This window comes from Tachypleus tridentatus, chromosome 4, assembly GCF_004210375.1.
Source record: "Tachypleus tridentatus isolate NWPU-2018 chromosome 4, ASM421037v1, whole genome shotgun sequence".
Lineage (NCBI taxonomy): Eukaryota > Metazoa > Arthropoda > Merostomata > Xiphosura > Limulidae > Tachypleus > Tachypleus tridentatus.
The window spans coordinates 73,273,301-73,300,463 of NC_134828.1; the positions used below are offsets into that span (position 1 = coordinate 73,273,301).

The window sequence follows — 27,163 nt, forward strand, 5'->3', positions numbered from 1 at the left end:
TTTCAAATCATACAGTAATGGAACTCTTGCTTCTATGGTGAAGTAATGCGTGATAACGAAAACCCACTTGAAGTAAAAATGTATTCTCAAGACAGCTGGTATGGGTATTAAAACTTTAATTAATATAAGATACAGAACAACGTTTCGACCTTTTTAGGAAATCTTCAGGTTAACTGAAGAAGATCGAAACGTTGTTCTGTACTTTATTTTACTTAAAGTGCCAATACCCATACCAGCTGTCTTGAGAATATGTTCTTGCTTGTATGTATGATACTGGAAAAACATTTTGATTAAGCGATATGCAACCTTCAACTTCGCGATATTTTTTTTTTAATCTTGTGTGCATGTAGATTTGCAATAGGGGTCACAATTTTCAAGTTTTGCCTACATTTCCCGTCATGGAGAGCGTTATTTTTCTCTATTCTCAGGTGTAGATATGACGTCATTTATACGTCACGCGGATCTAATGCACCGGCACCACGGGTAATCGTCTAGTTCTTTATTTAAAAAAAAAAAAAGCTTTTCGTTTTGTGTAATATTTTTATTTGCAAATTAAATTCTAAGCATGACGAAAGTCTTAAATGAATTCATCTGGAGAGCTCCCCAGTGGCACAGCGGAATGTCTGCGGACTTATAACGCTAAAAACTGGGTTTTGATATCCATTGTGGGTAGAGCTCAGATAACCCACTGTGTCGCTTTGTGCTTAAGTACAAACAAACAAATCTTCTAGATGACAGAGTCACCTGTTGCTAGTAAGTTTGTAAGTAAAATATTTGACTGAGCTCTTTATTTTATTATAAAGAAACGTACTAGTACGAACTGCCATCCGAAGGGTATCATATATCACTGGTACATTTGCATTATTTAAGGTGGGGTAAGTACACTGACATCAACCAAGCAAGTTTCTCAGTTACGTAACTACTCCGTGTTTATTTTGACCTGTTGCAACGAAAATAAACGTGGAATACATGTGATTTAGGTGAAACTTTTCAATAAGAGGTGTAGTAACCACTTAAGTAAAGTTCTAAGTAATGTTATATAAACATATTTGAAACTTTAAGGTGGAAGTATAAAATCTGGCATTCTTAACTAGTTGGTAATCTGAAATCATATAACTTTATTTGAATTAGAATTTTGTTTCTCAGCTAAGCACTTAACTGAATTTTCCCAACATCCTATCTTACATTGAATATCTGGTATTTTTGGTTTTACAGGAAGGCAGTCTCGAGTTCACAGAGTTTATCGGAATAGCTGACAGAATGTTTAGTCTTGATGGTCAGTTCCTGACCTTGACACTTCACTACTCTGGACCATAAGGTTATGGAAGCGACAAGAGGGAAAATATCTTTTGTTCACGGAATATTTTTGCTACTTAGTTTACAATGTGGTATGTCTTTATTTCTACTTAGTTTATAATGTCTTTATTTCTAGATATATGGCTTATTTTGGTCTACGTCTGTTGGAAAACTTAAGTTTTAACTGTTAGTTCTAGTATATTTCCGATGTGTGAAGGACAGGAAAGAGAATGGTTGAGACAATTGGTATAACTTCAATCACTAGGCAAATTATGTTGAGATAATACATTGTCAGAGCCTGATTATGAATAAATGATTAGTTTAAGGTATTGTGGTAATTTAAATGTTACAAAGTAAAATCCGCAGTAATTAGAGCCTCAACAATCTGGTCAGTAAGTCTGCACGTTGATAGACGCATAGAAACTGACCCAATAAACATCATTTCACAACGTGCAAACTGAAGTTCATTAACAAAAAAATTAAACAGAAAAAATAAACCAAACCAAATTAAAAAAGAACAATTAGAGGGATTATATACCCTCAACCCTCTTCTTTTCGAGATTACTTGTGTTTATATTGGATGGCATTAAATTTCACCTTCGAAGATAAATAGAATCCTTCTCACATCCCAAGTAATCAACGATCCAAATCATTTGTAGTATGATGAGAAGACTCAGTCTTAATGTGCCTATGAAAAACGCTCCATATCCGATCACACTTTGATGAGTTATTAACCCTAAACCGCAAAAATGCCCTATCTCCCCATTATAAAGATATTTAAAAGTTATTCCGAATTCGGATACGGACCAAATTTGGGGAAGACTGTCTGATACTGACTTATCATCTTGTCTAAAATATTCGTATACATTGATATATTAATTTGTGAGATAGATGCACGAAAACTCAGACAGACAGACAGACACGCACGCACACATGGACTAGACTACACTACCCTTAGGGTTGAGGATAAATACAGTTTCAATAAAAATGAAAGACAAAACAGATAATAATTAATATATATATGAAAATTTCAAATCATTACTTTAGAGACTGAACCTAATCTTCTGCTAGCTGACCCATCAACTTAGTAAAACAATTCAGTAAGAGTTCTGTCGGATGGATCTCATCACAAGGTCAGCTAAACGGTTGGCATCATTCAAGTAATGAGATAAACATAACGTACAATGTAAACAGCTAGCAAAGTATGACATACTCAAGGTTAGCACTGTATGAAAAGGCAATAGCAAATTTCCTGAATCCAATCAAACACAGCAAAGAACACGAGTTTTGTGTTAAATGTAAAAAAAAAACAGACGATATAGTATATAAAGTGTTAAATATTACAACAGCTTTAATAATAATACTTAAAAACGTGGTTATCAAACTGTGGTAACTGAACTTATTTATTTATTTCGGACGAGTCTCCGATTTATTACGTTATGTTCGTTACATGGTCGTGACATATTACTACTCCAAATAACCGGAAATTTGAATTTTAATTTAGTAGTTAATCAAATGTTAATATGTATTAAACTTCTGTTATTTTCCAACAAGACTGATACACACAATTTCCTTTTTTTACACAAATATATTTTAATATGGAAACATTAAAACAATACAGTTTAAAGTAACGATTATTACTAATAGTTATTACAAATGATGGTTTATGTACAACAGTTTTACAAACTTACGTACAATACAAAATCTTAAATCCGGTCTAGAACTGAATATTTTTCGACGATCGAAGTTGACGACAAGTAAATTAATTCTGAATTGACACTATTGCACCTCAGTTAAGCTAGCTAGCTGTCGTTTCTTGATTGGTGTCACAGCGGGTACAAGTTGACTCCTTCTATGGAAGACATTTGATGTCATCGTAGAAATTCTAACGTCCGAAGTAATTCACTGAAGTTGAACAGTTTGTAATGTTCGAAATCTATCACGTTCCTGGTCCATTTCTTTATTTTTTCTATTAATAGACGTTAAACACAATTATAGCTTCCTAGGCCTATAGCGTACTGATTGTAACTGTCCAATAATGTTTTCTTTCTTTCTCTCAGCTGGATGCTTTTTATACAAATCACGCGAGACTGTAGAACCTTCACCTAAGCTCTTGAAATATTGTCAGTCATTAGTATTTCATACACATCTAGTATATTGTTAATTCTTACACACACGAACGTTCTACAAAATTTGGGAACAGGCGGGACTTGGGCAATACATAGTCAACTATATACGTCACATGTAAAAAAGAAAACTAAACAGAAACAAGTGCAGGCACTAAAATAAATATACAATGGTAATTCCTTTACAACTGCAACAACAAATCTGCGGGATTTAAATATGTATTCCAATTATATGCCAGATTCCTGACTTTCGTATTATTTATTTCTTATTTATAAAATAAAATCATAGATACAGCCTTAAGTTTGTAAATTTCGTAACAAATAAGCTATTTATTATTAAGATGGAACAAAAATACACTTAGAGCTGTAAAGGTGAGAAATTCGTGGAACATTAGTTAATTGTAATTTGTATAATAAGACAAATTCTCTTGATAACATGAACGATTTATTAGAACAGCAAACAGTTTTATCTGACGCTTGTAGAAAGGTCTATAATTCATCATTATACTTATAACAACAAAATCTTACCAAAATATAGCAAATAACAAAAGATAGCATGAAGTTATTATAAATAACCTCTGTAACCTTCTATTATAAGTTCATATAAACATTCAGTACTTTTTGGTTCTCATCGTACTTTAATAACCACTGCAAGACGACATGCCATGTTGTTGATGAATTTATTAATGTTATCCACCGTGATTTCATCCCAAAGATGTCACAAGAAGAAACTATAACTCAGCAACAATCGCTGTTTTTGGGTCGTGGTTAGCAATTTTCCAGTTCAAATCTACCCGACAGTTTTCAGTGGGATTACAATTTGAAGATTTTGCAATGTTCTCCTAGTAAAGATAATCCTGTGAAATACATACACTATGGGCAGTGGTATTGTCATAGTGAAATACAAAGTTATTACCAAACCTTGCCCTAGTATATGGCAAAGATTACGCCTCCATATGATACTTGTAGGAAGAACCGTTGAAGATTTCCTGGAGAACAGTTTTCCATCATGATAAGTAGCTGCCCGAACATTACTGCTCCACCTCCTATGTGCTCCCTTAAAGAAAGAATCTTCTCTCATCTGTTCTTAAGAAAAACGACGAACAAGAATTAGGCTTGGCATAGCCAGATGGTTAGGTCGATTGACTCACAATCTAAGGGTCGCAGGTTCGAATCTCCGTCACACTGGACATACTCGCCTTTTCAGCCTAGGGGCATTACAATATGACGGTCAACCTCATATTCGTTGGTAAAAGAGCATCCCAAGAGTTGGTGGTGGTTGGTGATGACTAGCTGCCTTCCATCTAGTCTTATACTAGTAAATTAGGAACGGGTAGCGCAGATAGCACTCGTGTAGCTTTACGGGAAATTCAAAACAAACGAACACAAATCCTTCCATCAACTTTAACAAACCAGAAACAGGACTTATCTGAAAAGAAAGCGTGTCACCTGTGTCCTAAATAAGTTTGGATGCTGTCTTGCTTAAATAATATGGTGACATTGGTAAACTCTGATTAATAAGCTTGTTGGTCAGTCTCCTTCTATTCACAGTCTTCTAAAAACTATATAATGAATATGTTTGTGCCATTCCTGTTGTAAGGTGTTGCAAAGCTTTTTTCGACCTTGACCTAAACATGATCATCTCGGGCTGTAGTTTTTCGACGTCTGCCAGTAAACTTTCTTGAAACAACGTTTCCTGTAGTCCGGTGACATTTCATGATTTTGGATACAGAAATCTGGGGACACCATGCTGTTCTGGCATTGTCCGTTTGCTCCATACAATTTCTAAACAATAGAGCAATTTGACATCCCACAAATTCTGGTACACGACACTGCATGACTCAATATCAAGTACAAAGAAACTGTTTGAACAAAGCTTTGATATTTTTCAAACAATATTATGCCAAGAGCTTGTTGTTAGTTTGAAGTTAAGCACAACACTATGCAATGGGCTATCTCCACACTGCTCACCACGGATATCGAATCCCGGTTTCTAGCGTTGTAAGTCCGGAGACATACCGCTGTTCCACTGAGAGGCATGCCAAAACAGCTGTGTATGTGTGTTTTGATGAACAGATGCTCAAAACAACTTATACAAACCAGAATAATAACTCGTACGTGTTTTTCTGATCATACGCTACCTTCTCTGTTACTACTCGGGCACTTACTCAATAATTACCCCATGTATGTAGACAATACCATCAGTGTGGAACAGTACGCAAACATTTTGGTCAGGGCTGTATAAGAAATAAGAAGGCCAAAAGTATCCGCAAATAAATTACGCTTTCGTGGTTTAATTATAAAACATGCCAAATCTTCACATTATTTCTCAGGCAGATACAGAAACTAACTTTGAACACGGTGGTTTTGAAGTTTAAACTTACCGACGAAATTAGAGTTATTATTGATTAATGTATGAACTAATCTTTTGATATTACTTGAATATTAAGCATGTGTGCCAAATTCCTGGATTTTGTTTTAAATTTTATTTTCACTATTTTCGTCGCTAAAGCTGTTACCTCTCATTTTGTTTTACTTGGTTTCAAACAAAAAATCTACTGTTGTTAAGTTTACTACTTGGTTATACCGCTATAAGTATTTAATTATTTTCTTTTTATTGCTTCCCTTTTATGAAAAATTTCAACCTATTATATTTTACGTTTTTAGGTTTTCCTACCTAGTTAATATTTTCACAGATGTATTCTCGATTTATTTCAGATTATATTTCATGTACGCTTAAGCGGATTATTCTGCTGATTTGTGTGGTGACTCCTCTAACCACGTAGGCTCGAGGGTCGCGGGTTCGAATCTCTGTCACACCAAACATGCTCGCCCTTTCAACCGTGGGAGCGTTATCATGTGACGATCAATCGTTGGTAAAAGAGTAACTCAAGAATTGGCGATGGGTGGTGATGACTAGCTGCCTTCCCGCTTGTCTTACACTGGTAAATTAAGAATGGCTAGCGCAGATAGCTTTTGTGTAGCTTTGCTCGAAATTCAAACAAACCCAAGCCTTGATCACGTACTGTATTTATTTCTCTCAGGTTCTAAATTTATATTTATTCTTTTACTTCAGCAGTGTTTACCCCCCCCCCTCCCTCTGTTCTATTGAACCTTTTGAGTTTCGCCCTAAATATCGCTAAATTATTTTTTCATTTCTTCTTATTTAACAATAAATCCGCTTCATATTCATTAAATATTTTAGCAAATGGTTTTTTTCAATATTAATAAGTGGTTATTTTTAATGACTGTCCACAAAATATCTATTTTTATAATGAAAGGTAAGAAACAAATAGAGCATCACTAAATCCATTATATTGACATAGGGCCCTGATTAATCACTTGTTTTCGGAAGTAGGCAGTGATATTCCTAGAATTTTTAACCTGGATGGGGGCGCAATTTTAAATCAATAGATCTACGTAATATTCCTTAACATAACTCATTTGTTTACATTTACCGAGATAAATCTAATTATAAGCTTTAATACAGAAAAACATTTTGAATTTTCAAAAAAGGCATGTGACCTTTCTTGCAATGACATCATATTAATAATCTGATTTTGCAATTATTTTGTGCTTCGTTCGTCACGTACCATCCAAACTTTTTTATCTCTCTCGTTCGAAGTAAACTAGCTTAAGTTTGATAATCAATGGAACAAGTTCACCCAGCTAGGCTAGTATAACATTTACTACAGACGTGTGTACAACATAACGTGTACTGTGCATATCATTGATGGATTGATTATTGGAGCTCAAAGTTGAGTACAATGGGTTCAGTGACCATTATAACGCATCAACTCAGTTTTAAGGCTTCACACAGTTTTCTAACTAAGTAGGTTCCCAATACGCGATGACTACTGGAGTCCATTACACAGTTACATCAACATTTATATCGGCCCGGCATGGCCGAGCGCGTAAGGCGTGCGACTCGTAATCCGAGGGTCGCGGGTTCGCGCCCGCGTCGCGCTAAACATGCTCGCCCTCCCAGCCGTGGGGGTGTATAATGTGACGGTCAATCCCACTATTCGTTGGTAAAAGAGTAGCCCAAGAGTTGGCGGTGGGTGGTGATGACTAGCTGCCTTCCCTCTAGTCTTACACTGCTAAATTAGGGACGGCTAGCACAGATAGCCCTCGAGTAGCTTTGTGCGAAATTCCAAAACAAACAAACAATCAACATTTATAATGACGCAATGTGTGTACGTAACCACTCGTCTTATCTAAACAAGTACATTTAGAGCTGAGCACTCACACCTATCACATTGTCACTTCAAACTATTTAGTGCTGTGAAATAATACCAAAGTTTCTGGTAAACTTAGCTGTCATCTACTTGCGATTTAATATTTTAAATAAAGATATACTTTGAAGTTGAGAATCAGCAAGTCATGTGATATGAAGTCAAGGTGGACGGAATACATTAGATCTAACTTTTAATGTTGTTTGATGTTTCGTTGGTAGTATGATGGTGCCAAAAATTGATTTGTGTGTTTGCTGTGAAGCACCAAGCTACACAATGGGCTATCTGTGCTGTGCCCATCACGGATATCGAAATCCGGTTTCTAGCGTAATAAGCCTCTTCACTTTCCGCTGAGCCACTGTAGAGCCCGAAAATTGGTTGCTTTTAGAAAAGACATATAGCAGTCCTTTCCAACACAAAATTATCACACATTCAGATCATAAAGAAGCATTCAGATCGAAGAATTAAATTTTCCAAGACAGATATCCGTTGTATTTAATGGTATCGGAAAAACAAAGGAATATGGGTCAACTTAAGAAACCAAGACCAACCAGAAAAAGACCCGTACAAATCTTACCCAAGCCGTGGTAAGCAACATGTAGTATTTTGTAACATTGTATATTCACAAAAATCAGTGGCAAAACCGTCCATTTGCTCCAGGTAAAAATGCGTAACAAAAAGAAAGGGACATCTGCCTGAAAAGCAACGCAACTATATGTACACAAGTTGCTTCCATGACATATTCGTTAAACTACCACTACACTGTTACTAACGGATCATACTGAAATTCAAATCGTCGGCCTCGGTCCTTTTAATTTCTACATGTTTTGACTGTATAGAATGCTTGAAATCCGTCATCCTTGCAAACTAGGTGGTTTGTATAAAGCCTGTAAGGTAGAGGGGTGTGATTTGGACACGAAAACCTTACGATGAAGCTTCTTGTAATAAAAACTACGCTGCAAGGCTATTTTCAAGACTCGTGATCATTAAACAGAGCACGCTTGGAGGAGGCAAAATTGACTACAACGGCGTTTTAATACATCGTGTTCGACCTGTTTATAATGCTAGAAAGCATTGCATATGATAGGTATTTAAGAACGGATTTATAATATTTCTAGTTGAAATAGAATTTTTCTCTTGTGAAACACATAAATCATTGCAGAATAAACAATTATAGTTCTGTTTTGTCAATTAAAAAAAACTAACGGATTTTTATTCTCCTGAAACTATACTCCACTTAAAGATTTCCAATTTTAATCAACTTTAAAATTTCATAATCTTAGTAAACTATTTTATAATAGCATCTCATTATATGTGTTTTTAAAAATAAATAGAAACCATATTTTAAAATTGTTTACCGTGTAAGAAATGAATGACAAATATTGTTTGTCAAAGCCCTGTAGCTAACTACATTTGCTCCTATTAAGAATAAAACAAGAAACAAATGCTATAAACCGGAAATATCTTTGACTTATTTTATCCAATCTTTCACAGTTATAGTTGACGAAGAACTTTCTATAAAATTCTCGCTTGAAACGTTTAAGGGTCACTTATTTTAATGTTTAACTAAACTACGTTTATTTATGTCTAAATGTGGCAACGGAGATAAATAATTTTAAGGACATTTATTAAAGCAACGTTTTGACATTTCTCCTTTGGCTGACACTAGTCTTAATCCATAAGCCTAACATGACTGGATTCATAAGCAATAGTACATTAATATTTAAAGGACATTATGCGTAAAAGTGATAAATGTAGAAAACATTAATATTTGTCTCAAAAAGTAACAGGATTTGCTACCATAATCATTACTTATTTACGTGCATGTCATTGCGTTATAAATATTCAGCTATATATATATGTATTAGCGACAATTAATACACTTTGATAAAGTTAAGTAAACAAATATAACCATAAATATCAATACAATTTGGACGTTTATCTGGAGACGGTTCAGTGTGGATTCAGTGTGGTTCAGTGATGGTTCATGTTGTCATAGAAATAGCAAAGAAGAACATTTATAACAATCAAGTTATTTTAACGCAGTAAACGTTTCTGAAAACTAATTTGTTTGTTTATGAATATTATGCAAAGCTAATTGATAATTATCGACGCCAGTCTTTCCTAATTTTGAAGTGATAGACCAAAATGAAAGCAGCTACCCGACATCCCCCAATACCAACTCTTGGGCTATTCTTTTATCAACGAAATGTGAAATTGACTGTCACATTATAAAGTATCCATGGCAAAAGAAGGGTCTCCTGTTCGGTGAGGTGACTCGAACACTAGAACTGTAGGTTGGGAGTCGAACTCTCTTAACCACCAAACCGTTCCAAGACCTTTGTTTCACCGTTTAACGCGTAACATTTACTCACTTTTTGGTGTTTCAGTTTGTGAAATTTACTATGAAACTTAATTTCTCTCTGATGTATTTTCGTGAATAAATTATTTACAGGATCAATCTCCTTTCAGCTCTTGTGATAAAATATTTTCATTAAGTATAGCACAAATGGGTGCAACTGAAATGGTTTCGTGATTCCTTCCTATTTAGGCCTCAGATGCCTGAAAATAACTGATAATTGTATGAATGAAAGTAACAATATTTAATTCAGTCAAATTTGTTTGACTCCCACAACTGCTAACTGTAGACTAGATTTTAAAGCCTTCCTTCACCACAGTAGTGACTGAGAAATATAGTCATACCTAACATAAATATGAGGTCTTTATCACCACTTAACAATTAATAAATTAGATAATATGTTTTCTATGTTGTTTGGGTTTGAGCCACCCGCTAGTACAGAGGTATGTCTCCGGATTTATAACGCTATAATCAGGGTTTCGATTCCCCTCCGTGGTCTCAGCAGATAACCTGCTGTGGCTTTACTATAAGAAGACACACACAAACACACGTGTTTGGGTTTATTGATTTTATAATATATCTATATTAAATACTGCACCTATATATATTCCTAAGATAAATAAAACTATTTTAAAGAGTTTTAGGGTTAAAAAATAAACCAATGTGCCCGGCATGAACAATTGGTAAAGACACTCGACTTGTAATCTGAAGGTCGCGGGTTCGAATCAATCTCCGTCACACCAAATATATTCGCCCTTTCAGCCGTAGGAACGTCATAATGTTTCGGTCAATCCAACTATTCGCTGATAAAAGAGTAACCCAAGAGTTGGTGGTGGCTAATAATGACTAGCTGCCTTCCTTCTAGTCTTACATTGCTAATTCTGTAACGTTCCGAGAAATTAAAAAAAAAAAAACAGTGTACTGTCAAGATTTAATACATTATGAATGATAACTGTCTATTTTATTTAGAAGCTTAAACTCGTTCACTAAATGAATTATGCTCAAAAGTAGAGAGAATAAGATAAGCAAAATTACCTTTCTATAGTAGCCAATAAATATTACATGGGTTAAGTTTTACCAAAATTCTTTATGTAACCATACTGAACAGAAAGACTGAAGTAATTCGTTTATTTTGACATTTTTCTTCATGATAAATGTTTGTGATAAAAGGTAATAGCGATGATTCAAGCGTTTTATTAAAGAAAGTATGTTGATAACATTAGTAAATCCTGTGTTTGAGTGTGTGTGTTTTCTTATAGCAAAGCCACGTTGGGCTATCTGCTGAGGCCACCGAGGGGAATCGAACCCTGATTTTAGCGTTGTAAATTCCGTAGACATACCGCTGTACTAGCGGGGGACACCTGTGTTTGAAGTAACGTGTTTTGTGAGAGTAATGGTATTTAGTGCACACGTGTAATACCGTTTGTCCTCTTATTACTATTATTGTTTTAGGTCTTGAGCTCGTAATTTCATATCTTCCTAAGTATTATATTGTACGATTGGTAATCTGAGGGTCGCGGGTTCGAATCCCCGTCACACCAAACATACTCGCTCTTAGAGGCCTGACATAGCCAGGTGGATTAAGGCGTTCGATTTGTAAGTTAATGGTCGCGGGCTCGAATTCCCGTCGCACTCAACATGTTCGCCCTTTCAGCCGGGGAAAGGTTATAATGTGACAGTCAATCCCACTATTCGTTGGTAAAACAGTAGCCCAAGAGTTGGCGGTGGGTGGTGATGACTAGCTTCCTTCCCTCTAGTCTTACACTGCTAAATTAAGGACGGCAAACGCAGATAGGCTTCGTGTAGCTTTGCGCGAAATAAAAAAAAAAAACATTATTACGTACTAGTAATTTAATAACCTTAAATCAATAACCAGACAAAACTTTTGCTATGTGCCAATTACAGTACATATGTGCCTTGCTTACTTATTTAGATTTTAAGCCCTAGCGCGATTTTCATATTTCTTTGTTGGGTGATTTCAGTCATCTCAAGATATTTGTTGAGATTATCCTCTAATTTGTTTTTGAAGAATAGTTTTATTAGCATATATTACAACTTGTATTAGTTTTTATAGTTTAACCAGAAAAAAATAACTCAAACTTACATTGTTACTGGTTTGTTTTGAATTTCGCGCAAACTACTCGAGATCTATCCATGCTAGCCGTCCCTAATTTAGCAGTGTAAGACTAGAGGGAAGGCATCTAGTCATCACCACCCACCCACCGCCCTCTCTTGGGCTACTCTTTTACGAACAAATAGTGGGATTGACTATAACATTACAATAACCCTAGGTCTGAAAGGGCGAACATGTTTGGTGGAACAATAATTCGCAGCCGCGCCCCTCGATTACGAGTCGAGTGCCTTAGCTACCTGGCCATGCTGGGACACATTGTTACTGTTCTTCATTCGTATATAGTTTCAGCCTCTTACTTCAGAAACACTTTTGTGTATTTATTTAATGTTTTTTTTCTTTTCTCATCATTCAAAAAAATATTCTCTCAAATGTTTTGTAACAATAATCTAACCTACCATTAATTCTTACACAATGTATTTAGATGATGTTTAGGAAGTCTGAACAAAAAGTACGAGAATACGTTCAAGAAACTTTTTCGTTTTTGGTTTTACGCAAATGAACGAGTTTTTCCAGCAAGAAAAGTCAGCAAATATTAGAACTTATAATTTCGATTATGGGTACTTACTTTCAAAGGAAAAGAATCATTGATCAGATAGAACACAGTCAAAGAAAAGAAGTCCAATAATTGAAGAATTTTTAGGACAAGTAACTGCTGTAAAAGTCAATCTTTGATTTTTCCCTCCTTAGGAAGAAACTCTACATGGTTAAATAGTCACACCTTTAACTACAAGTATGTTGTTGGTTTAACGTGAAATCATAACCGGTACATTTACTGTCTGCAAAAAAGAGAAAAAATTAAGATGCCGATTTGAAGGATTGAGATGCATCAATTTGTCATAAAACAAACATAACTCCCGAAAATATAAAATGGTAAAATCAATTAATCAAGACTATGAAAACTAGAAGCAAGAAGTGGGACAACGTTAGAGAACGTGAGGTAAACGCCAAACCTAGAAGATGTTAACTTGAAGATGATCTAAGAAGGTCGAAACGTTATTCTCTGCTTTATTAGTAAAAACACGAAAAGCTCTTTAAAATGTATAAAATAAGTAGAAATCCTCAATAGTTGCGGCACTTGAAATTCTTTTGAGCAGGATTAGAGTAAATTAATCTACGAGACAATTGTTTCACATTTTATTTGCTATATTTTTGTGCTCCGGCAATACTAAGCGTAAAGTGCCATTCTGTTTCCCTACTCATCAGGATCTTTACAAGTCTACCCTCAAACTGTAAATCTTTAAAGCATGATTCCTTTGGTTGTTTATAGTTAAGGACAAAGCAACCACAGTTATCGAAACCTGGTTTCTGGCATGATAAGTCTGCAAACATACCGCTGTGCCACAAGGGATGTAGGGACTGGCTGGCAGGATTAGAATAAGTTAATCTAATAAAATAATAATTAAATTAGAATTACACCATGAACATGGACATGGACATCAATATAAAGGGTTTAACCTCTCGAGACCAAAACTGTAATTAGATCTGAAATCGGCCAAGAGATGAACTAAAAGTTTCTATTTGAAAAACGACAACAAAAAACAAACAAACTCAGATCTGTTCTACGAACCGCGGCTAAGGCTAATAACATAAGAAAAAGAAAATGAAAACACTTTCCGCCTGTAACGAGTTTTTTAAGAGTATAAAAATGTACATTTTGAGAATGGGTTTTGCTTTTATTTCGTTATAATCAATGTTTTCGGGACAAAATCTGATAGCATCATTGAGAGAAGAAATGAATTATTTTAGTTCACTAATCAAACTGTTTAGCTTTTGTAGAGAAAGGTTTGAGTGCGCACTAGTGTCTGACTTAATCAATTCGAGCATAAAGAATACAGTAATTTATGTTTTCTATACCATCTTATGGCTCATTCAAAGTAAGGATAATCCATACCCTAAGCAGTAATCCTGAAAAATAACATTATAAACTCAGCAGCAAAACCCCAAATAAATGATTGATTTGTTTTTGGTTTATTTGTTGTTGTATTGTTTTTGCGTTTGCGCAAATTATTCGAGGGTTATGTGCGTCAGTCGTCCTAAATTTAGTATGATAGACTAAAGAGAAGGCAGCTGATCAAACACCATTTACTCTTAGGCTGCTCTTTTACCAATAAATAGTTGGATGTATTGTCATATTATAACGCCCAATGGCTTAAATGGCGAGCATATTCGGTGACGGAGATTCGAAACCGCGAATCGCAGTTTGTGAGTCGATCGCCCTAACCACCAGCCCATGCAAAACACAGGAACGCTAGAAGATTAAACTTTATTTGCATCAAGTTATTACTATAGTATTATTTTTACCTATGATTTTGATGTATATTACTTTCCCCATTTTGCCAAATAAAATAATCCCGTAAATTCGCAATATAACAAATTATTTTTGTTTTATTTGTTTAAAAATACTACTGGTTATAATCCGTAAAATAATATTGAATATTTAGTTACGATAACTTTAAACATTACTTTAGTATCTTCAGCTTAATACATCGATATAAGAATAACCGAAATATTGTTAGGCACATTGTTAGAATTACGACCGAAAAACCTCTCTATTAGAGAAAGATACTCAACCAATGTGTTGTTACAACTGTAAGTTGTAGTTGTTTATATTCATTACTTAAGAACGTTACGCCTCTTTGTCAGGTTTAATCATTAAATTATCGTTTATTTTCTTTTAGATTTGATCCAAATAGTAAATTAGCTTATGTTTAATGAAAACTTTAGCATTGTTGTTACGATTGTTAGTAGTAGCGCACAAAGTTTCCTAAACTTTCAAAATACTCTTTAATATTTTATATTAAAATTATCTCATAGTATCGCATGCAAAATAATTAAAAATAATACTAATTAAAATAAACAATATTACAGTCAATTAATGTTGTTTCTAAAGTGTTTTTAATAAGACTTATGAGACAAAGGCTTACATTTTCCTAGATAACACAGAATGTACCTTATATTATTAGACTATATACACAAAGTAATACAAAACGAATGCTTTATTTCATTCATACTATAACGGACTTATACTACTTTAATACTCTCTCTTCCACGTGAGGTGGAATAAAATTTGAATGTTAACATTTTTAAACATACTACATTTCGGGTGTTATTTCTTACATGTTAGTAGAAGGTGCTTATTAATATTCGTTTATGAGATAGCTCAGCGGGTTAATCACTGTGTACAGTTGTTTACTTATTTATTATTAAGCACAAAACTACATAAAGAGTTATCTGAGTTCTGCCCACCATCGAAACCCAGTTTTTAAGTGTATAAGTCAGCAGACATACCATTCTGCCACTGGGGGGCTAACCATTATGTAAATGTATTTTATCTCTTCTAAAGATTAGAGAAATCATACGTACTACAGGTGGAAGGAAAGGTACTATCATTCAATCAATTTCTTCAAAATGTTAGTTTTTTTAGGCAAGTAGCCTCCAGTAACACAGCTGTATGTTTGGAATCTTATAACACTAGAATCCAGGTTTTGATACCCGTTGTGGATAGAGCACAGATAACCAATTGTGTAGGTTTGTGCTTAACTTCAAAACAACAACAGCGAATAGCCCTCCAGTGACATAGCAGTATATCTGCGGACTTATAATGCTAGAAATCTGGTTTCTATGCCCCTGGTGGTTAGAGCACAGATAGCTCATTGCGTAGCTTTGCGCTTAATTACAAACACACAAAATCCTTACTTCATTACGTAGGATGGTCAGCTAGTACAGTGTTACAGTACAGTAATACGACACGTCACATCTGTGCACTAGACTTTTCCAGAAAACGAAAAGAAGGTACTACTTGCTCGCTCGCTGTAACATATTGTTTTTATTAAAGCTTAAAGGTACAAAATGAGTTTTCTAAAGAAGGATCGATCCCCAAATTTCAGCTTTCCAAGGGTTTACCGCTGAGTTAACATGTGGTGTGATACAACAGAATGAAGATTTTCGGAAACATTTCTCTCCTTTAATAAGAACCTTTATATAAGTGAATGTATGACTCAAACATTCCATGCTAGTATTTCAGAAAATAATTTTCATCGACAAGAAAAAGTCATCTCGCGACTAGTAAAATAAGCGACTACGGGAAAAAAAACAAAGTCCCTTATAAACCTTTTAATGGTATGTTACATATATAATATAATGTAATAAAAATTATTGCAGTTTGTTTTTGAAAATATATAATCATAATTGCATAATATGATTTGGTATGTTTTGAAGTAAACCCCTTAAAACTTGTTTATTCTAAGGTAAACAGGTATTTTAAAGCATTTAGAATGCAAAAGCATACATTGTATACATATTTTGATACAAGTATTTTTCATTTATCTGGTTAAATACTACAAAAGACTCTTAAATGTTTAAAGAAGTCTAACGCATTGGTTAGCATGTTCAGTTTGTAACTAAACACTCTTAAAGTTACTTCAGTATAGAATTTTACTTGAGTTTCATATAATATTTAGCAATTCTGCTTTTTTATTATATTCTTGACATTTATATAACAGCATAATTTTGAATGAGATTTTAATGCGTAATGACGAATTCTGTGCTAATAAAGCAGTCATAAATTATAATATCACAGATAAAAGTTTTTTGGTTTTTTTCAGTTTAACTAATATAAAGGGGTCGGAAGGGTCACATAGATTAATTTACTCTAATCCTGCCTAATAGAATTTCACGTGCCGCCATCAGTACAAAGCACGGGGCTCGTGTACACCAAATTCGATTTTATTACTCATCAGGATCTCTACCAGCCTACCCTTAAACTGAAATTCTTTCAGGCAAAATTACGGTAAATTAAGCTACGATACCTTGGGCTCGGTCAAATATAGGGTTTGAGCCCCTGAGACCAAAGCTGTAATTTGATTTCAAATCGTTGAAAATATGACAGAGCTTTGGGCTAAAAGTGCGTACTTGAAAAATAAAAATTCGAAGCTATTCTTTAAGCAGCTATGCCGCAGCTAAAAATATAATTCCATTTAAAGTTACTCGATGGAAATTTGATATTTTACTCCAGTAGTCTGTTCACATACTGTAGAAAAAAACAAACATTCTGAAGTCGTAGAAAAGCATTGAGAGAAATGATGGGAAAAGTTACAACACAGATCTATAGTGAAAATTTATTTTTAGCTATATGTCTGGAGTATGCTTTCCACCAAGCTTAACTACTACAACTACTAGGGAGGATAATTAGTGGCTCAATCCAAATTAAAGTAATGTATTAACTTTAAAAAAAAATGTGTTAGTTGGTTTGATAGCCAAGCCTGATGAACGGTACCAGTCCGAAACATAGACAATCAAATTAGTTTACGTTAAAGATATGTGTTGTAACTTTGACTGATATTTCTGTTCACGTATAACTATCCATTTAAAAGTAAAGTTGTCCTGAAACATCTTTTAACCCGAATGGTTTGTCTATGTTGTAAAATGAGGCTACATTTATAAGACTGGGTTTATTTAGCACTTTCTTCGTTATACCTGTTCACACGATTTTTTCACTTGATGAAGAACCAGAGAGCAAGTTATTCTCACGTTTTCCATTTTCTGCCACTAGACAGCACATATTATGAACTGCGCTAATAACACTTAAGCGAAAATCAGTAATAGAACGAAACATCTCATTACATTATGTGTGTATAATTATTTTTAATTTGATTGATTCACCAATTATATATATATTAAACATTTATTTTATTTTCACCAGAAATGAAATTTCAAATAGATTCAATGACGTATAAGCCAAAATAAATTCTTTGATTTCCTCTATCCTGAGCCGGAGTTTCATTTATTTAAATATCTTTAGCACAGTTTAGGTCATCAAATGAAATAAATACCATTATGTCTCTTATAATGCTGAAGTATATACAATATCTACGTGGTTTCGATTCTGTGTTTTGTTTTCTTATAGCAAAGCCACATAGGGCTATATGCTAAGCCCACCGAAGGGAATTGAACCCCTGATGTCAGCGTTGTAAATCCGTAGACTTACCGCTGTACTAGTGGGGGGCTTTGATTCTCTTCTACTAATTATATGGTGAAGTAATATGATTTAAAAACCACATAGATTCACCAATTATCCTAACGAGCTTTTTAGTGTTGTGCCTTCCTCCCCCAGTGTCTAGCTTTGTGCGAAATTCCATAAACCAAACCAAAACCCCCAGGGTCACAGCGGTATTTTTGCGGATTTACAATGTTAGAAACTGAGTTTCGATATTCGTAGTAGGCAGAGCACAGATAGCCCATTGTATAGTTTTGTGCTTAACTACAAACAAGTTGATAAGTTTAATTGAGTATTGTTGGAGCATCATGTACAATTTCGCTTGTTTAGCTGTTTAATTTCGGTTGTAAATGTATTTCCAAGTCTGTAGTAACGCCTCTTTCGTTAACTAATTACCATATTCTTCAACTAGCTTAGTCCATAATGTTAAAAAATTGTTATATGTAAAATTTATTGTAATAGCATTAGAAACTGGTATAGTTTTTAATATTTTTTTTAGTTTTATTCACTGACAACTGAAGTTACTTACAATTTATAGATTACTATAATTTGTTTACTATTTTTACTACAGCCAGAAGTTCTCTTGTCTACCTAAGTTCTCGGCCCGGCATGGCCAGGTGGGTTAAGGCGTTCGACTTAATACGAGGGTCGCGGGGTCGAATCCCGGTCGCACCAGACATGCTCGCCCTTTCAGCCATGGGGGCGTTATAATGTGACGGTCAATCCCACTATTCGTTGGTAAAAGAGTAGCTCAAGAGTTGGCGGTGGGTGGTAATGACTAACTGCCTTCCCTCTAGTCTCACACTGCTAAATTAGGGACGGCGATGTGGCTTTGCTATAGGGAAACAAACAAACACACACACATACTCGAATGTTCTGATTACAAGTAATACAGACTAATGTATTGTTATTATAGTACATGAGTGGTAATAAATGAATTGTATCCATTTTACTGTCGAAGTGTTATTGTACTTGAGTGTCTTCATTAATTAAGAGTGCTTCAAAGTATATTTTGTTTTTAAAGTATCCGAGTGCCCTCATAATAAGCGCTTTCAACTCTTCTTTTTTACTTTGTTGATTACAAGTAGTTCAAACTACTTATTGTTATTACAGTATTTTACTTATCCTGACTGCAGCAAGAATGATTATGGCGAGTCGTTGGAGCGTTATAATGTACAACGAATCCCAACAGGTGGCGATGGGTAATGTTGGCTAGGTGCCTTTCCTCTTGTCTACAACTAAAAACTTTGAATTAATGGAGCAACTATCATTTAAATAGCTTTGTGCGAAATTCAATTAACGTAGTGCTCACATATTTTTCATAAAAAAATTGTTATTTTACATGGTTGTTACTTATCTTGTACTAACTTCTTCCTCATAGCGTTTTTCTCACCACTTTTGTTGTTATAACGGATTTAGATATAAGGTCGTTACTGTCCTCCTGGAGAAAAGCCGAATAAAATAAAGAAAAGATAAAAATCTCAGTGTTACAAAAATATTAGTATACACGGATATATTAGATATGTTGTTTTACAATAATATCTTCAAATGTTTCTCTTTTGTTTTACTCATAGACGTTAAATTACTTTCCATCTAGAAAGATTAATACGTTGTAAACATAATGAATGATACCCGGATATGTAACTGTATTCGTAGAAGTGAATCTTAGTGAAATATTGAAACAGGTTGAAAATAATACATGTTTCACAATTTCTTATTTTATTTGTTAAATTTCTGGTTTAAAACACATTCCTCACTACTTACCAAAGGTAGGTATATTTAGTTTGCTTTGAAGTTCGCAAAAAGTGCTATCTACGCCAGCCGTCTCTAATTTAGTAGTGAAATATTAGAGGGAAGGCAACTAGTTATCACCACTCACCGCCAACTCTTGGGTTATTTTTTACCAACGAATAGTGTGATTGACTGAAACATTATCACGCCCCCACGATTAAAAGGACGAGCATGTTTAGTGAGACGGGTACTCGGCGCTGCAATCTTCAGATTGTGAGTCGAATATCTTATCCAAAGGCAAGAACTTATGGTTTAGTTCATACACTTTCCTCACAACTTACCAAAGGTAGGAACTTATCTTTTAGTTCATTAAAAGAATGGTTGTTTTATAAAATTTGCACAAAACTAGATAACAGACTATAAGTACATAAAGGCTAGGGAAGATACTCACAACCCTAAACAACCCAGTTGGGAAAGCTCGTTTTCTGTAACAACTAAATTCCTGCCACGTTGAAGAAGAAAAAAATTCAATCCTTTATTTTTAACTGATAGGGAAGACAGCAAGAATGGTCGGAGTACTCTTGTACGAGTGAATAGTGAAATTTGACTGTCATTCTCATAGCTTGTCCTCAACCACGAGCCATACACCCTATTATTCATAGTCCGAGCACATTAACAACAGCACTTGAGTTACGAGGAAAGACTCGAGTAACTTCACTTAACATCTCCTGACTGTTCATTCATTTTATTTGTTCTACATTTTTTCAACTTTGTAGGATTAATTCAGTTGGAATTCATCAAAACACATACTAAGAGTGATACACTTAAAGGCTGCAACTTCCACATTTCAAGTCTTGTAAATGACTGTTTACTATGATTTTATAGTAGTGTATCTAAAAACCTCTCGTTAGATGTACAAAGATAATCCAGCCTGTGTTTACGTTCTTAAAGCTGACTTTATTGAGCTAATGAATAGTTCAATCCTATTGAGTTTTCATGTGACAAAGACATCAATTTTTGTTCTTTCGATACAGCTACCTTTTTCTCACATTCCGTTAGCATCGTGAATAAAATATTCTCAAGATGCTCTGGTTTTCTGTCTACGCTCTTCCAGACTTCATAGAAAATCAAAAACGAACTACCACGTTATCTTAACAGGAAAAAATTACAAGTTTTGACGTGTGACAATGAAAAAAAGTAAAAGGAAAAAGGTGTTAATTGGTCACAACACTGGTCACAACAATACCGCTACAGCAGCGCAAAACTAATAATACTCTCTGTGATTCCAGTGTAATGCAAGTCATGTCGCGAATACCAGATGAACTGAATGCCCTTGAGGAACATCAGACAATCTTGGTTGAAGAATTATTCTCCCGAGCTGTGGAAGCGATACTGAACATTACATTTCCTGAGCAACTTGTATCCTGCCAAATAATAAACTTCTTCTCAGACAATCAAATCGATCGCTTTTTTTCTAGAGTTAGATGTCAACTAATTCCTTACGAAATGAAGAGAATTATTCTTGTTTCTGTAGAGTTTACTTATACGAAAACAAATAATATATGCATATAAACCAACAAGAAATGTCGTAACTAATTCATTTTATCCCTACTTGTTGGAACTTCAAACTAAATTTAATATCTATTTTGTACTAAGCATATTTACAACGAGCTGCTAGCCACTATCATTAAAGGGTATTCTCTACTAAGGGTGACCGTCGTTTGGACATTCTATATCTATTTATCAATGTTGCTTTTAAATATGTGTGATAAGACAAAAGTCTTCGTTTTCTACAAAACAATTTAGTAGTTAATGTGCTCGGACTCTGAATCCGAGGGTTTGTGGTCCATGACCTGTAAAAACCACACACCGCACTTTGAGCCACAAGGGTAGTGTAAGAGCAACGTTGAAATTCCAAGAGTTGTTGGTGGCTATTGTTGACTAGCTTCCTTCCCTCTAGTCTGTTAGCTCAAAACTAAGGGTGGTTAACTTTATGTTAGCTAGCTTTGTGCGAAACAAATTTTAACAAAAGTAAGAGTTGATAGTTACAATTAAAATTATTACAATGTTTAAACTGCATGGTTACGAGATCTTGATGTTACAACAGAATTGGAGCAAAAAGAAATATTTTTTTTCCTAATTTCCAAGGTAATGACTTGAATAACAAACAAATGAAATATCGCTCTAACAGATCTTTTCTTTTACATCTATTATATGAATGTGTAAACATATCGGTATAGTTTTACTCAATTATCGAATAAAGTGTTGTGTCTAAGAATACATGATACCGACTCTTAGTCCAGATATACGTTTCTAGATACTGCGAAAAGTCTTATTTCATTTATTGAATTTTAGTTCTTTGAATTTCACGTAAAGCTACACGAGGGCTATCTGCGCTGGCCGTTCCTAACTTATTAGTGTAATATTAGAGGAAGGTAGTTAATCATCACCCCCCACTGCCAATTCTTGGGTTGCTATTTTACCAACTAATAGTGGGATTGATAGCACATTATAACGCTCCCACGGCTGAAAAGGCGAGCATATTTGGTGTGACGGGGATCGAACCCGCGATCCTGAAATTACGAGTCGAGTGCCTTAACCACCTGGCTACGCTGGGCTTTTGAGTTGTTTTCATACGCATGGTAAATATGGGTATCGAGATTATTTCATGCACGCGTCAGTTTCTGACTAAAGGTCTTGTTGAACTATAACGAAACGTAATTTCACAGATCATGTCAATGTTACAGCAGAAATATTGGAAAGTTAATTATACCACGCCTCCTGTCGTGTGTAATGAAACAAGCCCCCATTGATTAACCGAATGAAATGAAAGTAATTATTTCAAGTTTCGTCATAAAACTTTACACTGTCGCCTTCTCTTTAGAAGATCGAGCGTCTCTTCATAAAAACTCTACTCGAATTACATTAAGATTATAGGTAAAAAAATAAAAACATTATATATATATATATCGTTCTTAGTATATACAGCTATAAGCGCAAATATTGACGAACTTATATGTGGAGGCTAGAAGACAAGTTTGATTAATTAATCATACCAACCCTTTAGAACTCAACATTTTGCATTGTGACCAAGAAATAACAATTCTTTCTCGTACCTCTTTTAATGATATAATTCAACATTTGAAATATGTGGTAAATTGGATCTAACAATATTTTCCGTTTATTTATGAAATTTAACCAACGTACAACCTTTTCGTATTAGTGTAATATGCTATTTATATAATAGCTATTACCCTTGAAATACATTACAATTATTTCCTGGTTATCTACATTGTCATTAATTATTGGGACTCTTGACAGTTATGGCTAGTTATATGTCTAGATAAAGCTATACGTCAATCTTGTCACGACCATTTCAACCTTTAGCTATTTATGACTAGTTGAGTTATATGTATCTATGTTTCTAGTTATAGAGTAAAAGAAATATAAAACATTCTAAGGCAACTCTTAATAGAGCGCAGCTACTTTCATTTAATCAATAGAAGCTCGTTTCATGGCACAACATAATGCATCGTATAAGTAAATCTCCAATATTTATTCTCTAACACTGGTATAACTCGCGAAGTAATGTTTGTTATAGTTCAACAGGATTATATTAGAAACTGAAAGGTCAACTCTAGGAACTACTTGACAGTTTAGTGTCAATGAAGTGTTTATATATTTATATATATTAAAGACTATTCATTTCTTACGTATATTACAACTGTGGTTGAAAAATGGTTTTTAAACACTCACAAAAAAAAATGTAGACCGACCTTAATGAATTAGGGTTAATAAGATGACCGTCTTGTGGATACATTTAGAATGACTCTTCACAAGCGTAATTTATTTCCAAAATTAAATACGAGACTCAAACACATTTTTTACGATTCGCATCGCAACTAGGTGAATTAGCTGTTCCCTACGCAGTTTTTCAAAATTACCTGAAATATGTACTTAAAAACACAAAGAAATTACTTTTAAGAACATTTATTTCAAAAATTCAATATTCGTAACATTTTAATTTTTATATAAATATTTTATTTTCAAAACAAAAATCACACAATCTAAATTGCAGCTTGATGATATACCACATTGGCTGTTGTTTCATCTTCTGATAATATAAACAGGTTTTGATAAGATCCAATCCTTAAATATCCTACAAAGAACCGACATTTAAAAAGCAAGGCTGCTTTAGGAACAATCCAGCAATCTTTAAACTTTGCCCTTGTGCCTTATTAATTGACCTCAGAAAACAAACTGTAAATTGAGAAATGAAAAATTCAAAGAGGTAGCAAAGGAAATCATGTAATTAAGACGTCTTCATCTTTGACATGAAAAATTGTAATGGTTGCTTCAATAACTTGCAGCAGTAAAGTCTTAACAACTAACCTTGTGTCATGGAAGCAATATAATTTTAGAAATTCACTTGGGTAGTTTACAGCATCAACTGGAACTGGAACATTGACAACTGAGCTGTTGGTAAATTTCTGTCAGGAACTTTTTACAATAATTGATTATTTATTTCGTGAACATTATCCTTTCAAGGTGCAAGAGTTACATAACCAATCCAAGAGTTACAGAGTTACCAATCCTGATTTTGATAAACACCTTATCTTAAGCTCATCTGCTTCCGTAACTAAGTTACCACATTTGTTTGGAATAATAATATAGTTGTTTGATTGGAAACTTTCCAATACTAACCTAATAATAAGATTCTGAATTAAACCGTTTGTTTTCATCTCACCGAAGTTATTAAAAACAGAGGAAATAAAAATAAACTACAAATTAACAAGTACCCAATGCGTTCAGTATAAACAACATTGTTGACCTAACTAAAATATCATGATAGTTTTGTTGCTTAGCGACGATGTATATCGTTGAGTATTGTCAAAAGACAGAAACTGAAAACCAAAAACTAGTTGTTATTTTTTTTTAATCGGGGGGGGGGAATTTTGCACCATTCACGTTACCTTTGGGGACCGTAGGAATCACCATACCAATTTTGGTGGTGATTGGTCAAATGCGTGCAAGGAGTTAGCGGACAGATAAACATACAATTTCTGTGTCATGTATGTAGATTGTTTCATAAGCATATTTTATTTCCAGGACTAAGTACAAGAATCATGCAAAGTTATCTAAAATTTATATATGCCATTAGTTTTGCAACTTACAAAGTATGTCTACTGTTGACTTAATTGATTAGTAGCGATTACTATTATCGAAATGTTTGTTGTAACCGTACTCAACGTTAATTCTGCCTTCTTCTTTGCCACCCTAAGTGTACGTCATCGCATCATCATATATGTTATTACTGTTGTCACACGATCTAATAAACTCATGACATATGATATTAATTGGCTTATGATATTTTAACATCTGCTATAAAAGCTGTGTTGAGGGTTCCATCCTAATGACTCGACTGAGCGTGCATAAATTTTATGTTTATGACACAAAGTTTCTTCACGCTATTCAGTTCACAGGATATGTCGTGTCAGAAACGGTTAAATCCTTTGCGTTCTCATGTATTCTAAGATTTTGTTGTTGTTGTTGTTGGGTGTAAGACAGTCACAACATACTGTTCAAAATTTAGTCTTATCCATGCCCTCTCAAAGGTTCAGAGAGGCCCAGAACTATAGTAACAATGATGACAATGAAAACAGGGTAAGACTGTCAAAGAAAAAGTGAAACATAATTTGAATATTTAGCTTGTATATATAACTTGGTTTGTTTTGAATTCCGCGCAAAGCTACACGAAGGCTATCTGCTCTAGCCGTCTCTAATTTAGCAGAATAAGTCTAGTCATCACCACACACACCACCAACTCTTGGGCTACTCTTTTTCCAACGAATAGTGGGATTTACCGTCACATTATAACGCCTCCACAGTTGAAAGAACGATCATGTTTGATGTACGAGGATTCGAACCAGCGACCCTCAGATTACGAGTCGAGCGCCTTAACTACCTGGCCATGCCGGGCCTATAATGTTCTTAAAACGTGACACATAGCACGTATTTTAGAATTCATTAATTAATTAACATTAATCAATGATTAACTTGTTAACAAAACATTATACATTGCCCAGCCGCTTTACTAAGACCGTTCATGAGTCGAGTGCATTAACCACTTCGCCATGCCGAGCCTTAAATATAAATTACAGCTCTAAGTTGAGAGTATTTACCACATTTTGGTCTGATTAGGAGGCACATAGAAACAAATCACAAAATTTAACAAATGCAGAAAAATATATATAACAAGCGTTCAAATTTGATGCCTTCTTTGAACTTGAAGCTTGGACCAATTGGCTCTGCTGGTCTCCTCTCTAATTGGCCCTAGTTATATAAAATTTCTATTTTGAGTTATTTCATTGACTGAATATAATTTTCCACAGGCTATTATATAAAATGATTATTGTACAGATGTACTTACAACTATATTAATTTTACATCCAGAAAAACTGTTAACATTCAAGGCTTTAAGCATATAGTTAGATGATTTTTAACCATTTTTAATAGCGCTTTAACCAATTTTTCTTCTTTATTTTTCTCTCGTGACAATGGTTTTCTTTATTTTCTTGCGCGTGGATTCTGTCATATTTATTTCTTGCTTTATGGCCACGTGGTTGTTTTCTTTCTTTCTCCTGCGACTATAACATTTGTTTTCTCGTATTCCCATGTGGTTACAACCTTTATTTCGTAACTGGCACTTTTCTTTGTTCTTAAAAAGTTATTTATTTTTAGTTTCCCCTCTATAACACCAGCTTTCGACGTTTCTTCTTCGTTTATTCACTTGTTAACTTCGGGTTCCCCCCCCCAGTAGAACAGTGGTATGTCTGTAAACTTAAAACACTAGAAACCGGGTCTCGATACCCATAGTAGATAGACCACAGATACCCTTTCGTGTAGTTTTGTACTAACTGCAAATAAACAAAACATGGTTTTCTTTCATCTTGCGATTGTGGAATGAGACATAAAAAGAAACCAAGACAAATTGTTTATATGCTCATTTTCGATTCGAATTATTGTAAAATATAATTCCTTTCTTTTTATTATTTTAACCGTTATAGCATTAGTGGCTACGTTAGTCTTCGTTTTCCTTGTAGAAACATTTCAAGAGCTTAAGTTAAGTTACTATCTCCTAATTCCGAGATCACATTTCTATTGCAGGCTTAACTCACTGCGGTCATTTATACATTAGTCAACTAATGTATCCATTTGTCTCGGAACAAGTATAGTATTTTCGTTATTAATGGATCCCTTTCGGGCTAGGGAAAAGAACTCTGGTAA

The 27,163-nt window shown here is 34.4% G+C and overlaps 1 protein-coding gene across 1 annotated transcript in view; it reads left to right on the forward strand.

Annotated features, from left to right (window-relative positions):
• Positions 1 to 27,163, forward strand: part of LOC143249429 (uncharacterized) — a 67,624-nt gene that overhangs the window by 16,208 nt on the left and 24,253 nt on the right. The window contains exon 2 of the mRNA XM_076499263.1: positions 1,216 to 1,388. Coding sequence (XP_076355378.1) covers positions 1,322 to 1,388 — 67 coding nt within the window. The 5' untranslated portion in view covers positions 1,216 to 1,321. The remainder of the gene's footprint in view (positions 1 to 1,215; positions 1,389 to 27,163) is intronic.